The sequence below is a fragment of the Jaculus jaculus genome, chromosome 7, assembly GCF_020740685.1.
Source record: "Jaculus jaculus isolate mJacJac1 chromosome 7, mJacJac1.mat.Y.cur, whole genome shotgun sequence".
Taxonomy (NCBI): Eukaryota; Metazoa; Chordata; class Mammalia; order Rodentia; family Dipodidae; genus Jaculus; species Jaculus jaculus.
In genome coordinates, this window is record NC_059108.1 from 147,272,367 (window position 1) to 147,289,268 (window position 16,902).

General features: G+C 45.9%; 1 protein-coding gene across 6 annotated transcripts in view; it reads right to left on the reverse strand.

The window, feature by feature from the left end:
• Traf3 (TNF receptor associated factor 3) overlaps nt 1–16,902 on the reverse strand; it is a 155,172-nt gene that overhangs the window by 34,128 nt on the left and 104,142 nt on the right. For 5 of the 6 annotated variants that reach the window (XM_045153948.1, XM_045153945.1, XM_045153946.1 and 2 more), the window contains 2 exons: nt 4,071–4,329; nt 2,718–2,769 (listed from right to left, as the gene is read on the reverse strand). In XM_045153948.1, coding sequence (XP_045009883.1) covers nt 2,718–2,769; nt 4,071–4,312 — 294 coding nt within the window. In that variant the 5' untranslated portion in view covers nt 4,313–4,329. Of the gene's footprint in view, nt 1–2,717; nt 2,770–4,070; nt 4,330–14,369; nt 14,531–16,902 lie in introns of those variants that run through there. The other variant, XM_045153947.1, reaches the window with a different exon arrangement.

A 16,902-nucleotide genomic window follows, 5' to 3' on the forward strand; every position in this document is an offset into this window, starting at 1 on the left:
TAACAAATTGGCATTGCAGATATATGCTAAGAAAAAGCAAGGAGTGCTGGGCTGGAGATACTGCTCAGTGGTTAAGACACTTGCTGGACAAAGCAAGGAAAGTTGGCTAACTCCATCTTTAAACCTTCCAGAGCAGGTTCCATTAGATATCCCTGTCCCCAGAGCTCAGGGATACCCTCATGTGGCTGCTGTCCTCAACCTGGGCTGCCCTGACCAATAAGCTCAGCACTTACAAATGCTTTAGACAGGAAACACCAGAGCAGGACTCTTACTATGTGATTTAATAGCCTGCATTAAAAAATTGTTAAGTCTAATAATCAAAATATTAGAAGCATATACATTTTCATTGATATTTAAATACTTTAAGAATGAGTTGTTTAAACTGTAAGAGCTGCCTACAGGGCTTAGCAGTCAGCTGATCTTACTCATGTCTAAAGATTTCAAGACACTGGAAACAGGGAGACAGTAATTCAAGCAGCCCCTCAGACTAGTATGTTTGAAGGTAAAAGCTAGTTTGAGGGTTGAATATAAGCTGTCTGGGACAGAGGCTCATGATGATAGCAGTGACTTGACCATCGACAGCCCCTGCTATCACAGGTACCTTAACGTTTTGCACAACTCGGTGTTCCTTACACACCTCCAGGGGAGTTAGTAGGTGATCATGGTAGTATGAAAGGTAGAGACTTGCCAGACTCACATAACTGGGGACTGAGAAATGGATCTGACCCTTTCCTAGACTGTCAGCTGCTCAAATAGCACATGCCAGTCCTTGGAACCTGCCACACCAACTGTCAAAATCGAGAACTGGGCATGGTGACATATGCTTTCAATCTTGTAATACCAGGAGGTTGAGGCAAGAAGATTGTTATGAGTTCAAGGTCAACTGGGTTATATAGGGAGATCCTGTCTCACATAAAAACAAAAACTAAGGGAGTGAGAAGATGGCTCAGTTAGTAAAGTACCTGCCCAGCAAACATAAGGACCTGAGTTTGGGTACCCAACATCTGTGCAAAAGCCAGGTGAGGTGGTGTGTACCTGTGACCCCAGCACTGGGGAGATGGAGACAGGAGGATTCCTGGGGCTTGGTGGCTAGCCACTCTAGCTGAATCAACGAACTCCAGGTTTTAGTAAGACCCTGCCTCAAAAAGTAAAGTGGAAGTTGGTTATGGTGGCATATGCCTTTAATCCCAGCACTTGGAAGGAGGATCACCATGAGTTCAAGGCCACCCTGAGACTATATACTGAATTCCAGGTCAGTCTGAGCTACAATGAAACTCTACCTCAGAAAAACAAAACAAACAAACAAACAAACAAAAAACACCAAAAATAAAAAAAAATTAAGGTGGAGAGAGACTGAGGAAGATAAGTAACATCAACCTTCAGCCTCCACATGCATGCAAACACATGTATGCACCTGCCCATACACATGAAGAAAGAAACAAAACAAAAACTTGACAACAAAAACCCAAGGAGATGTGAAAGTAGGTCAGCTGGAAGATGCTAGCCCATAGCATGCATAAAACCTTGGGTTTAATATCCAGCACCACATAAATCCAAGTGTGGGGCTGCAGAGATGGCTTAGCAGTTAAGGCACTTGCCTGCAAAGCCAAAGGATCCTGGTTCAATTCTCCAGGACCAATGTAAGCCAGATGCACAAGGGGGGGTTCATGCACCTGAAGTTCCTTTACAGTGGCTAGAGGCCCTGGCACACCCATTCTCTCCCCCCCCCCTCTTTCTCTCTCTCTCTCTGCTACTTTCTCTCTAATGAATAAATAAATAAAATATATTAAAAAATAAAAACAAACAAACAAAACCCCGAGTGTGGCAATGCATGCTTGTAATCCAAGCACCTGGGAAATGGAGGCAGGATGGTCAGGAATTGTAGGTCGTCTTCAGCTACAGAGTTTATTCAAGGCCAAACCAGGTTATCTGAGACTGTCTTGTACCCCTAACAATAAAATTTTTAATTAAATCAAGATAAAACAAGTCCAGAGCACAGAATACAAGCTATATGAAGTTAATGCTTGATAAAATGATGTATTAAAAACCGAAGAAGAGGGCCAGGTGTGGTGGCTCACACCTTTAATGCCAGCATTCAAGAGGCAGAGGTAGGAGAATCACCATGAGTTCCAGGCCACCCTGAGCTAGGGTGAGACCTTACCTCGAAAAACAAACAAACAAACAAAAAAAAACCAAAGGACCGGAGAGATGGCTTAGCAGTTAAGGTGCTTGACTGTGAGCCTAAGGACCCATGTTCGACTCTCCAGATCTCATGTAGGCCAGATGCATAATGAAGCAAGTGCAAGGTTGCACATGCCCACTACATGGTGCAAGTGTCTGGAGTTCAATTGTAGTGGCTTAGGCCCTGCCACGCCAATTCTGTCTCTCTGAAAAATAAATAAATAAATAAATACCAAAGAAGTCTGGTACGGTGGCACAGGCCTGCCTGCATTCAAGAGGCTGAGGACTACTGTATGTTCAAGCTCAAGCTACACAGTTCTTGGTAAGCCTATGATTTACTGTAAGACTCAGTCTCCAAAAAAAAAAGAGAGACAACTGAATTCCAGAGCACCAAATGCAAGCTATGTGAAATGCATTAACCACTCAAGAAGCCCAGCTAGGTAGCACATGCCTGCACTTGAGGCCAAGGCAGGAGAATGATGAATGAGGCCACCCTGGGCTACCCCTGTCTGAGAAAATAAAGCAAGTGAGAATACCTTGTCTTTGATGATGCTTTCTTGACACGCTGTACATTTTGGACTCGAGGAGCTGAAGGAAACACAGTAAGTACATTAGAGCAGCGGTCTTCCCCTCCCAGTGTGCACTGAACCCTCTCCTCCACAAGTCAGGATGGTGCTAGCCCATGGCCACAGGAAGAGTTTCAGGACACTGTGCAGAATCTGGCTTAAATATGAAGCCACAAGAGGAAATGGCTCAGTTCTTTTAAAATGGTAGTTATGTGTGTTTTTTTTTTCAAAAGGAAGCTATTAAATTCAATAGCTTAATCTCACTTGGGAGGTCTCCCTCAAAGAACATCAAAGTGACACATTCTACAAAACCACACAGCCTATCAGGAGGACCTTTTCAGAGGCAGTGGCCATAGCTACTGCAGGCCTCCTGATGCTCCTGTCTTGGACCACAGCCAGCACATCCTGCAGTAAATTTCCTCACTGTATGAAAGGACCAGCACCTGTTGTATAGAGAACTGCCTCCATACCCTGGGCCACAGGCACTGTGAGCTGTGGAGATGCTAGAGAAATTAGGTGGGGAGTTCACTGCGCCGTCATCAAGCTTGAAGTGAGCCCTCTCACCCTGGGTGAGACTCTCACAGGACGAGGTGAGGGCAGGTGGCATGGAAGAGGTTGGCTGCTGTGCTCGCATGGGCAGCTGGGTGTTCCTCTCAGGCCCAAGTGTCCTGAGGACAACAATGGTGTAGTGTGTCTTGCAGTGACCCCAGCAGCACAATGCCAGGCAAAACAACCAGTCCTTCAGGGTGAGGAAGCCCTTCTCTGGCCAACTCCACTCATGCCCTCAGAGAACAGTAGCCTATGTGGCTACTCGGCTCAAGGTCTTGGTGCAAGTGCCATGTGAACCTGCTAGGTGAGCATGCAGACTACACCTGTCTTGTATACACTGACCCTGACCTTCCTCCACCCTGGTTCAGTAGTGCTTTTTTTTTTTGGTTTTTCAAAGTAGGGTCTCACTCTGGCTCAGGATGACCTGGAATTAACTCAGTAGGGCTCTTTTAATGACTTGTGATCATTGTTGGTGTGGCCTCCAAGAAACCAGGGACTCCTCAAGAGAACACAACATAGGCATGGGACAAATGGCTTGCGGCAGTGTAGTACACTATCAAGAAGACTTTGGAGAGCTCAGGTGAGCAGAATGAGGGGCAGGCAAAGGAGGATCTAGAGAGGTCTCAAGAACAGGTGTGGGTCTTCCCGAGTCTCCCTACAAACTTGGCTGTAAGACTTTTACTTCCTCAAGCTCAGAGCTATCAAGGTTCGCTTTTGAGAGAAACAGGTGGTGAACAGGCAGGGATGGGCACGGTGGGTGTGTGTGGCACCCACCTCAACAGGGCAGCCATGCAGCTCTCACAGAACCGGTGCCCACACTCGGTCTGCTTCGGGTTGCACAGCACCAGGCGGCACTTCTCGCACTTGTACTTGTCCTCCACTGTCTTCACAAACTTCTCCTTGTAGCCTCCCTGCTCAGGGATGATCACTGACCCGGCACTGCGGTCAGGCTGCAGCTTAAGTGGAGGGTTGGGTTGCAGTGCCCCAGCGGAGTCCATCTTTTTACTTGACTCCATGTTAGGCAAGAGAAATTCTGCCAGGAAACAAGTAATGTTAAGTAGAGTATAGTGCCATCCCTTCATCCCATGAAAAGACATAACAAACATAGTTTAAAAAAGGTAAACTGCCCAAGAGAATACCGTCTTTCAGTTTTACAGTAATGCACGAGAACCTTCTATGTCTTATCAGTGCTGGGAACACAAACTGACCAAGTGCTTCCTTCTTTTACTTTATCCAAATGCTGTCGTTAACAGTGCCATTCAAACTGTGATGCTGCTACACTCTGACAGTACATCTTGTTCCAACTGCAGCACTTCTTGGAACTGACGTGGTTCTAGAACATGAGTGCCACCTGAGTACGTCCACAGGAGCTGGAGCACTTGTTCCTGCCGCCCACCCTGGGTTTACCAAGCCCATAACCACTCTGACTCAGCCCCCACGCCACAGAGTCATGGTCGGCAGGGTACGGTCACATTGAGCCTATGAGGAGTGTGAGGGGAAAGGCAGAGAAGCTTTGTACGAGGCTAAGGTTGAGGTAGGTACAAAGGTGACCAGGAACAGGGCTGGCAGAGGTACATGGGACTGGACAAGGGTTTCCTGTGCTCCTGAGCAGGCTAATGTACCATACCAGACTTCAAGTTTCTCTGCAGAAATGGCTGCCTCCTACCTACAAGTTCCACTGATGGATAAAGTGAGCATTCCTACAAACCAGCCACAAAGATCCCAGCCTGGACAGCTTTACCAGCTGATCCTTGAGGGCAAATAAATGAAAATGGCTAAGACTATGAAGCAGTTAAATAAGGTTCCTGAGGAAATACTAGCTTTAATAAAAATTCTACCCCACATTGGTAACTATACATTAACACTGAATAGTTACCTTAAGCATCTGCCAACATATACCTAAGTATGTATTAAATGAGACCAAGTGGTGGTTTCTCTTTTCTCATTTTCTGGATATTACCCAGTGTGTGCTTTTATAATAAGGAACTTTAAATGCTGGATGCTGCTGAGATCATTCATGCACTGTGAACTTCCTCAGGAAAGTTTCTGCCCCACTTCTCACACCCTCAATGAGGCCTCTGGGCTCAGTGTGCACCACTCAGCCAGCCCTGCTCCCTGAGTGCCTCAGTAAGGAAGCAGTCAGAGAACAAGTATGGACCAGATTTGGTGGCCTTCAGACCCACTACTCAGGTGCCTGTATAGGCTTTTGAATTAGAAGACATACTTTCTTGCTTCCCCTATTACTTTCCACATCATGCTATTTGTCTGCCAAATGAACTATGGATTGTTTCAAAACTCACCAGAGTCCTCAAACACATATGGGTAGGGGCTGGAGAGATGGCTCAGCAGTTAAAGGTGCTTGCTTTCAAAGCCTGAAAGCCTGGGTTCAATTCCCCAGTACCCACATAAAACTAGATGCAAAGTGGCACATGCATCTGGAGTTTGTTTGCAGTGGCAGGAGGCCCTGGCATGTCCCTACTCATTCATATTCTCTCTCTGTGGTATTTTTTTGTTTTTGTTTTTATTTTCTTTTTTAAAAATTTATTTATTTATTTATTTATTTGAGAGTGACAGACACAGAGAGAAAGACAGATAGAGGGAGAGAGAAAGAATGGGCACACCAGGGCCTCCAGCCTCTGCAAACGAACTCCAGACGTGTGCGCCCCCTTGTGCATCTGGCTAAAGTGGGGCCTGGGGAACCGAGCCTCGAACCGGGGTCCTTAGGCTTCACAGGCAAGTGCTTAACCGCTAAGCCATCTCTCCAGCCCTGTTTTTGTTTTTGTTTTTATTTTCTTGAGGTAGGGTCTCACTCTAGCCCAGGCTGATCTAGAACTCAATATGGAGTCTCAGGGTGGCCTTGAACTCACGGCGATCCTCCTACCTCTGCCTCCCGAGTGCTGGGATTAAAGGCATGTGCCACCACGCCCAGCTCTCTGTGGTATGTTTTTGTCTGAAATAAATAAAAATATGAGTGGGGACATGGGTGCATACACCTTTAATCCCAGCACTCGGGAGGCAGTAGGAGGAACATCATGAGTTCAAGGCCAGCCTAGGACTACAGAGCAAGTTCCAGGTCAGTCTGGGCTAGAATGAGGCCCTGCCTCAAAAGAACACAAATAAAAATACAACATGTGAGTGTGTCTGGGGATAGATATATATACATACACAGGGCCCTAGGTGTGATCACAGCAGCACACAAGCCGGTGTGCAGCTTGTACTCCTAGCACTCAGGAAAGGAAGCAGGAGGTCATAAGATCAAGGTCATTTATGATTAATTACATAGTAAATTCAAGGCCAACCTTAAGAGACTATTTCAAAAACAAACCACAACAACAAAAAACTAAGTCCTTGATTTTAAACCAAATTTCTTTCTACTCACAAATCCTGGCATCTACCCCCTGGACTGTCCTCCCTTCTCTGTTCAGTGTGAGACTCAGAGCTACAAGCAGGTGATGGGACCCTCACCCTCCACACAGTCCAGACCACAGGTGCTCCAGGGGGAGGCGGGGGCAAAGCCAGCAATTGCTCTCCCAAGCCTTATTTGTGCACTGCTTCCTGCTGTTTCTTTCTAAGGTGGAAAGGACAAATATTTCATGGCCAGAAATGTATAAAAATGACCTGGCAACAGGCAGATTAATGAACTGATGGTCTAGCCACACCTGGGTAAGCTTTAATAAAACAGCTTGTTGTAGCACAGTGAGGGCACCTTGTGTGATTATCTGCTGAACTGTAAAAATCAAAGTTTCTGGTGGCGCACGCCTTTAATCCCAGCACTCGGGAGGCAGAGGTAGGAGGATCGCCGTGAGTTCAAGGCCACCCTGAGACTACAGAGTTAATTCCAGGTCAACCTGGACCAGAGTGAGACCCTACCTCGAAAAACCAAAAAAATAAAAATTAAAAAAAAAAAAAAAAAAAAATCAAAGTTTCCAAGATGACCTCCAGGGGTCAGCTTACAACCTGTGATGGAGACTTGCTCAAAAAGATGCCAACTAACTCGAGCTACGTGGAAAAGTAGCCCAGGCAGAAGGGTCAACTTAGAGCCCATCCATTGCCCATCACCAGCCACACCCTGTGAACTCTGGATGCTGTAGCTTGCCCCCACCTTCCTGACTTCTTAGGAGACACTGAGCCCTGTCCTGTTCTGTGCTCACTCAGATAAGGATTCAAACACCAACCTGCTTTGTTGACTGACAAACTCAGGTCCCTAAGTAGTGCCTGGCAGGTAGTCAGCGCTCAGTGTTCACTTGCTGAGTTCTCAGGCAGAAAGGAGGGTCTGAGCCACTCAAATTGTTCCCATGAGACTGGATAGATGGCTCCGTGGTGAAGGCACTTGCCTGTAAAACCTAATTACCTGAGTTTGATTCTCCAATACCCAGATGCACAAAGTGGCACATGCATCTGGACTTCATATGCAGCATCTGGAGGCCCTGGCACGCCCATTCCGGCTCTCTTCTAACTCTCTGCTTGCAAATAAATAAAATAAATAATTTCAGCTGGGCATGGTGGCGCACACCTTTAATCCTAGCATTCGGGAGACAGAGGTTGGAGGATCACCATGAGTACAAGGCCACCCTGAGACTACACAATGGATTCCAGGTCAACTGAGCTAGAGTGAGACCCTACCTTGGAAAAATAAATAAATAATTTCTATGACAAACAGACTCTTCCAGGAACAGAGAACTTCAGCTTCTGGAGCTTCCATGCTACAGACCCTGCTAGGACCATAAACCCCTTAGGCGTTCAGTGCTGCCCTCTACAGGGCTTGGAAGCTGTGTGTTCAGTAGTCTAGAGGAGAAATGCTGGCTCTTCACTAAGGGCCAAGTCAACGGAGGGGATGAGTAATGCCTCTCCAGTTCCATACCTCACCTCCTGTCATCGAGCTGCAGGTCTTTGCCTTACAGAATACCAAAGCAAAGCTAGCAGATTGTTAACGCTGCCTCAAGCACATCCGAAGAGCCAGAAGGCTGTTGGGGGATACACCCTATCCAAAGGCACTGCGCGGTGTTTTCTGAGGGGCCAACAGAGGCATCTCACAAGTGCAGGACACCCTTCATGCGGTCCATTCCTGAGCCCAGTGGCTGTCAGGGGTAGGGGGAAAGAGGCCCTGAAAAGCTGAGACAAAGCTGGGACAGGAAAAGTAGTAGCCCGACCTCCTCAGCATTTCCCAGCAGAGAGAGATGAGACTAAGGACAGATAATCTAAAGATAGCATGTGACTTAGAGGTTGCTAGCTAGGAGCTGAGGGACAAAGAACATGGAGCAGTGACTGCTAAGGGATGAGGCAGAAATGTGCTGGAATTACATAATGGTGATGGCAGGGCCACTCTGGAAACAGACTAAAAGCCACTGGATTATATACTTCAGAAGGGTGAATTGTACCACATGTGAGTTAGGTTTCAATTTCAAGTCTAGACATAGACTATTATAAAACAACTTGTTCAATATGGACCAATGTAGGTAAGGTTAGCTCGTACTATTTTTTAAATTTTTTTTTGTTCATTTTTACTTATTTACTTGAGAGCAACACAGAGAGAGAGAGAGACACATACAGAGAGAGAAAGAGATAGAGAAAGAGAGAGAATGGGCATGCCAGGGCCTCCAGCCTCTGCAAATGAACTCCAGACGCGTGTGGACCCTTGTGCATCTGGCTAATGTGGGTCCTGGGGAACTGAGCCTTGAACCAGGGTCCTTAGGCTTCACAGGCAAGTGCTTAACCACTAAGCCATCTCACCAGCCCAGCTCGTGCTATTTACAGATACACTGCTCACCCTATCTATAATTGAAATTATACATGCTGTATGCTGTAGACAGTGCCTGCCAGATGAGGGGTGTGAGTTGTTCACTTTTTTGTTTGTTTTTATTTACTTGTTTGCAAAGAGAGTGAGACAATGGGCACACCAAGGCCTCTAGCTGCTGCAAAGAACTCCAGATACAAGCACCACTTTGTATATTTGGCTTTAATGTGGGTTCTGGGTCAGTTTAGAGGCAAGCATCTTAACTGCTGAGCCATTCCTCCAGCCCTTTCACTTTATTATAACAGAACATGTTCTCAGAAAACACAACCAAGCCGGGCGTGGTGGCGCACGCCTTTAATCCCAGCACTCGGGAGGCAGAGGTAGGAGGATCGCCGAGAGTTCGAGGCCACCCTGAGACTACATAGTGAATTCTAGGTCAGCCTGAGCCAGAGTGAGACCCTACCTCGAAAAACAAAAAACAAAAAAAAAAAAAGAAAGAAAAGAAAGAAAACACAACCAATTAAAACATGAGGGTAAAAGAGAATAATTCCAGGTTCCCTGATGACAACTACCCAGCACAGGCAATCCTGGTGCCTGGTGTGATGTGCACAGTGGAACAGCCAACCCACACAATCAAATCTAAAAAATAGAACACTTTTATAGCAGAATATAAAAATCTGATTTTTCTTTTACTATAGGCTACTTTAAAAAGAGATATTTATTTATTTGCAAGCAGAGAGGGAGAGAGAGAGAAAGACAGAAGCAGGCGTGGTGGCGTACACCTTTAATCCCAGCACTTGGGAGGCAGAGATAAGAGGATCGCTGTGAGTTCAAGGCTAGCCTAAGACTACATAGTTAATTCCAGGTCAGCCTGAGCTACAGTGAGACCCAACCTTGAAAATACAAAAAGAAAGAGAGACAGACAGAGAGGCAGAGAGAATGGGTATGCCAGAGCTTCCAGCATTGCAAATGAACTTCGGATGATGGGCCACTTCCTGCATTTGGCTTCGTGTGGGTACTGGGGAGTCAAACCTGGGCTGTTTAGTTTTACAGTCAAGTGCTTCCATGGCTGAGCCACCTCTCCAGCCCCAGGTTACCTTTTATTGAAATATCTTTCAATCATGGTATCTTCCGGGTTTTGCCTAATAGCCTAATACTAAACATTAAATTATCTTTTGCCTGCAAGCAGTGTGAAGTTTCCTCACAAGGGACACTGATGCAAAGATGGCATGCCACATGAGCTCCACGTCTTTTCTCAAAGTCTGGCTATTTTTCCCTCAAAACACAAAGAGGGTAAGTAACTGAGTTTCTTATTCAAAGCTGAAAAGATTAAAAAAGAACTCCAGCCCGACTAGGGAGCTCTGTTCTTCACACTTACTTAGCACCAGTGGCATGCACCTCTCGAGGCTGACAGCTCCCAACAAACCCTACTCAGAACAACTGCTCAGTACTTTTTCCAATTTCCAACTCATGAATAAAGATGTTCTGTTAATTCTATTTCAGAAAGCTTTTTGCATGTTGTTCTTTTTACAATGCGAAGTTGGGGTTTTTTGGTTTGTTTGTTTTCGTTGTTTTGAGGTAGGGTCTCAACCAAGCTGACCTGGAATTCACTATGTAGTCTCAGGGTGGCCTCAAAGTCACAGCAATCCTCCTACTTCTGCCTCCCAAGTGTTGGGATTAAAGGCATATGCCAACATACCCAGCCAATTACAAGTTTTTTAAATATTTTATTCATTTGAGAAAGAGAGAGAGCGGGGAGAGAGGGAAGGGAAGGGAGGGAGAGAGAACGAGCACACCAGGGCCTCTAGTCACTGCAAATGAACTCCAGACACATGTGCCACCTTGTGCATTTGGCTTGATGTGGGTCCTGCGGAACTGAACTCAGGTTCTCAGGCTTTGCAGGCAAGTGCCTTAACCCTGAACCATCTCTCCAGTCCCAATAATTCCAAGTTTTAAAAGCTCACTCAAGTAAATTAAATGACAAACTAGGCAGAAATCCCTTTACAAAAAGAGGAAAAGGGAGCTGGGCGTGATGGCACATGCCTTTAATCCCAGCACTCGGGAGGCAGAGGTAGGAGAAATGCCATGAGTTCCAGGCGAGCCTGAGACTACATACTGAATTCCAGGTCTGCCTGGGCTAGAGTGAGACCCTACCTCAAAGGAAAAAAAAAAAAAGGAGAAGGGTGGGATGTAGCTCAGTGGCCAGTGCACAGATAGCATGGGAAGCCTCTGGATACGAGCCCCAAAGGCCACTTTATCTGGAGAGCCTACAGTTCAGTTTTACCCAAGAGAAAAAGAAACTAACTTTGGGAGTCAAGAAATCCACCTTGGAGTTTGAGTCTGTCGCAGACTGTTGTGCAATGAGGACAGCATTTTGTGGCCACCACTGCCCTGTCCATGTCACTCTTGCATGGGATGAGTAGTATCAGCACGAGGGGAAAGGAAGGAGAGGACAGGACCACTCTAAATTATGAAGGGAGGCTGCAGAAATGGCTCAGTGGATAAAGCTCTTGGCAGGCAAGCATAAGGACCAGAGTGCAGATTCCCAGAACCTATCTAAAGTTAGACACTGTAGCTCAGGCATCTGAAAACCCAGTGCTACTGTGGTGGTCTGATCCAGGTGTTCCCCGTAAACTTAGGTGCTCTAAATGCTTAGGTCCCTAGCTGAAGGCAACTTGGAAATTGAAGCCTCCTGGGGAAAGTGTATTGTGAGGGTGGGCTTATGCATGTCATAGCCAGCTTCCTCTTGCCAATGTTGGGCACACTCTCCTGCTGCTGTTTTTCACCTGATGTTGGTCAGGAGGTGATGTCCACTCTCTGCTCATACCATTGTTTCCCTGCCATCATGGAACTTCCCCTTGAATCTGTAAGCCAAAATAAATCCTTTCTTTCCACAAGCTGTTCTTAGTCAAGTGTTTTCTGCCAGCAACATGAACCTGGCTGCAGCAACTACCCTACAGCAAGAACGGAGGGAGAGAAGAACCTCCCAGAAGCTAGCCTGGCAAACCCAACAGAAGACCTCGCACTTACACACGTGTGTACCTGTTCACATACACACAGCAGAAAAGGTATAAAAACAAAGTAATGATCATATGATAAAGAGCATAGATGGTCCCAAAACCTAGAATGTGGATCCTTGCCCCTGGCAGGAAAAGGGTGCCAACCTTTACCCTGGGCTCTACATCTTAGGAGTACACAAAAAGCATTGTTGGGCAGGCTATAACAATGGCCAGCTTCGTAGGGGAGTTCCAAAGTGTTCTCCTGAGTGAAAGCAGCTGCACACACTCCTACCAGCAGCACACAATGTCTGCTAGCCCACAGTCTCACCAACACTTGAATGATCACAGATCTCTGAACTTCTGCCAGTCTCACTGCACTAACAATGAGCTGCTTTCCTCAGCTCTCACATCACAGCAATGAACACAGAAGCCTTCTGGGACCCCAAAATGGGAGCATGGTAGAGTCCATGGCAAGGTCCTGGGTTCAATCTCTACCATTGTGAAAAGTAAAATAAACAAAAGCTAAAAAGGTGCAGGGAATTCTCCTCACCAGCAAAAAGTAATCCATTTTTCAGCAAATAGAATTACTCAGTGGCCTCTCAACTCAGTTCTGACTTTCTGCCTTGGACTGGGTCAGATACCATAGGCTGAGAGCTCACTCCCCAGGCATGTCCTCCTACAAAGGCCAAGTATAAGGCCAAGTGGTTTTCCAGGCAGAATTCTGGCTGACCATCTTACACTGGGTTTCTACTACCTTCTGCACAGGTTGGGTTAATCTGCTGCAGCGACTCATGCAGTAAAGGGAGACACGCTCCTTGTTTCTTACAAAGGATGTCAGAAGGTGCTAAGCAAGGGTCTCGAGCTGCTGTGACTTCTCTGCTGTGCTACCTTCTAGGAACCATCATTTGCTCAGATATTGGGAAGAATGATCACAAACCTGTGTTTATGGTGACTTCCATTACCTGTCATTGGCAACAGTTGACTGTAACCCTCAGGTCCTTCTCCCTACACTGGAAAGCAGGGTGAAAGGAACAACTCGATCTTGTGCTGGGCTTGCCAGTGACCAGCCCTCACTCTGAAGGCACCTAGGGCTGCCAGCCATCTATCAATTCACGAGCAAATAAAAGCCACTATCATCTCAGAGATTCCAAAGATTTCAGGAGTGACAGGCCAAGAAGCAGGAATAAAGACCAATCACATACTTGACAATATAATACTTATCTGTACCACTCCTAAGGTAACCCCCAGTGGAAATGACAAAGGCTCTCAACACACCACATGTGCACTCATGTTAGAGCAGCACTACTTACCATGGCAGAAAGCAGAAACAACAGAAATGAAATCAAGTATAGAATCATATAAACTGGCACACACCTGTAATCCCAGTACTATGGAGGCTAAAGTAGGAGAATGCGTTCAAGATCATCCTTGGCTACATGTTATACAAGGCCCATCTGGGCTCCATGAGAACCTATCTCACAACACAAAACAAACAAAACAAAAGAGGGCTGGAGAGATGGCTTAGCTGTTAAGGCGCTTGCCTGTGAAGACTAAGGACCCGGGTTTGATTCTCCAGTGCTCATGTAGGCCAGATAAACAAGGTGGTGCATGTGTCTGGAGTTCATTTACAGTGGCTAGAAGCCCTGGTGTACCCATTCTCTCTCTATCTGCCTATCTCTCCCCTCCCAAATAAATAAATAAATAAATGTAAAAATAATTTCTTTTAAAATATTTTAAAAGAAAAAAAACCCCACCACACACATACCAAAACAAGCAAAGAAAAAATTCTGGTAACATGGTGGCATGTCTTTATAATCCCAACACTCAAGAAGCTAAGGCAGGAAAATCCTGAGTTTGAGACCAACCTGGGCTACACAGTGAGTTCCAGGCCAACCTAGGCTATATAGTAAGACCCTAATCCTGTCTCAAACAACAACAACAACAAAAAAAACCCAAAACAAACAAACAAAAAAACAACACCATAGCTTAATTCACTTGGCCATGTCTTATTCTTGAAGAGTTAAGATTTCCCTATTTTCCTTACTATAAATAGCATGAGTATGCCGGGTGTGGTGGCGCATGCCTTTAATCCCTGCACTTGGGAGGCAGAGGTAGGAGGATCGCCGTGAGTTCGAGGCCACCCTGAGACTCCATAGTGAATTCCAGGTCAGCCTGGGCTAGAGTGAGACCCTACCTCAAAAAAAAAAAAAAAAAGAAAAAACCACAACACCCCCCCCCAAAAAAAATAGCATGAGTATGTATTTTTAAAACGAAGGAACAGGCTGGGGAGATGGTTTGCAATTGTGAGGACCCAAGTTTGGATTCCCAGAACACACATACAAGAGGGATGTTGCGACACGCCTCTGTAACCCAGCATGCTTGTGGCGAGAAGGGTGACAGAGGCAGGACTTCTGGATGCTTGTGGACCAGCCAGCCTGGTGGACAGGTGGAGCAGTGAGCAGCAGGCCTGCCTTATATGGAGTGGGAGGCAAAGACTGACACCCGGAACTTGTCCTCTGGTCTCCACCACACGCCTGCACAAACACGAGCACAGCGGAAGACATCAATCAATCAATAAGAAACTAAATAAATGGAATGAAGTTCTGAATCATATAACAACACACATGAACCTTGAAGATTAAGGGTAAATGAAATTAGCTAGAATCAAAAGGTCATGAAATGATTCCAGTCATATTCAGAATTGGCAAATCTGGAGACACGCAGCATATTGAGCAGTTGCCAGCATCTGAGGGGAGGAATGGCTGTTTATAGGGCACAGACTTTCTGTCTGGGGTGAGAGTGAGCCAGTCAGAGGTCACAGTTGCACATACAAGTGTGAATGTGCCAAATGCCACTGAATGGGTCATATTAAGTGGTTAATTTTATATTATGAATTTTACCTCAATTAAAAAAATTCCCACCGGGCATAGTGGTTTACACCTTTAATCCTAGCACTCGGGAGGCAGAGGTAGGAGGATCACTGTGAGTTCAAGGCCACCCTGAGACTACATAGTGAATTCCAGGTCAGCCTGGACTAGAGTCAAAAAAAAAAAAAGAAAAAGAAAAGAAAATTCCCGCAGGATTAGAGGGATGGCTTAGCAGTTGAGGCATTTGCCTGCAAAACCAAAGGACCCAGGTTCTATTCGCCAGGACCCACATTAGCCAGATGCATCAGGGGGCACACGTGTCTGGAGTTCTTTTGCAGTGGCTAGAGATCCTGGTGTGCCCATTGTCTCTTTCTCTCTGTCAAATAAGTAAGTAAAATATTTTTTCAAAATTCCTGCAAGTGGGCTGGAGAGATGGCTTAGTAGTTAAGGCATTTACCTGCGAGGCCTAAGGACCCAGGTTCAATTCCCTAGGTCCCACATAAGCCAGATACATGGTGGGGCATTCATCTGGAGTTTGTTTGCAGTGGCTACAGGCCCTGGTGTGCCCATTGTCTGTCTGTCTCCCTCTCTCTCTCTCTCTCCCTCTCCCTCTGTCCCTAATAAATAAATAAAATTTAAAAATTAAAAAAAAAAAATTCCCACAGGTGTGGTAGCATGCACCTTTAATCCGGCACTTGGGAGGCAGAGGAAGGTGGATCACTCTGAGTTCAAGGCCACCTTGAGAAGACATAGTGAGTTCTAGGTCAGCTGAGGCTAGAGTAAGGCACTGCCTAGAAAAAACAAAAATTACTTTTTCAAAAACTGACAACCTCTACTAGAAAGACTAAAAACCTTAAAGTTACAAAGAAGAAAAAGAGCCAGGCATGGTGGCGCACACCTTTAATCCCAGCTCTCGGAAGGAAGGGGTAGGGGGATCACCATGAGTTCAAGACCACCCTGAGACTCCACAGTGAATTCCAGGTCAGCCTGGGCTAGAGTGAGACCCTACCTCGAAAAACAAACAAAAAAAAAAAGAAAGAAAGAAAGAAAAGAAGAAGAAGAACCCTGATGTGGTGCATGCCTTTAATCCCAGCACTCAGAAGGAGACATAGGAGTAATGTTGTGAGTTCAAGTTTGAGGCCACCCTGAGACTACACAGTGAATTCCAGGTCAGCCTAGGCTAGAGTGAGACCCTATCTAGCAAAAACAAAAAAAAAAAGGCTGGGGTACTGGCTCCTTCAGTAGAGTGCACCTACTCACCTGTAAGGTCAGAACCAATAGGAAGTGTATCTTCAAAGACCTCCAAAAAAGGGCTGCAGAGATGGCTTAGCATGTAAGCGCTTGCCTGTCAAGCCTAAGGACCCCGGTTTGAGGCTCGATTCCCCAGGACCCACATTAGCCAGATGCACAAGGGGGCACAAGTGCCTGGAGTTTGTTTGCAGTGGCTGGAAGCCCTGGCATGCCCATTCTCTTTCTCTATCTGTCTCTTTCTCTCTGTGTGTCTGTCGCTCTCAAATAAATAAATAGACAAAAAAACTTAAAAAAATACCTCCAAAAATAATTTTAAAAAGAAAGTTACTAAAATTAAAAGGCTACTTATTTCTAAATGTCTGTTGTGGCAACATTTGTCCATGACTCTATCTGGACACTGCTGTGCTGTGGGCAAGCCTGGGCTCTCCCGGGGTCCCACCTGGAAACCAGTCCCCAGAAGCAGCAAGGAAGCAAAGTCACATCTTTAGATTTTTTTTAAATTTAATTAATTTATTTGCAAGCAGAGAGAAAGAAAGAGAGAGAGAGAGAGAGAGAGGGAGGGAGGGAAGAGGCAGAGAGAGTGATAATGGGTGTGCCAGGGCCTCCAGCCACTGCAAAAGAACTCTAGTTGTATGCGCCCCTTGTGCATCTGGCTTACATGGGTTCTGGGCAATCAAACCTGGGTCCTTTGGCTTCAAAGGCAAGTGCCTTAACTGTTAAGCCATCTCTCCAGCCTCAAAGTCACATCTTTAGAA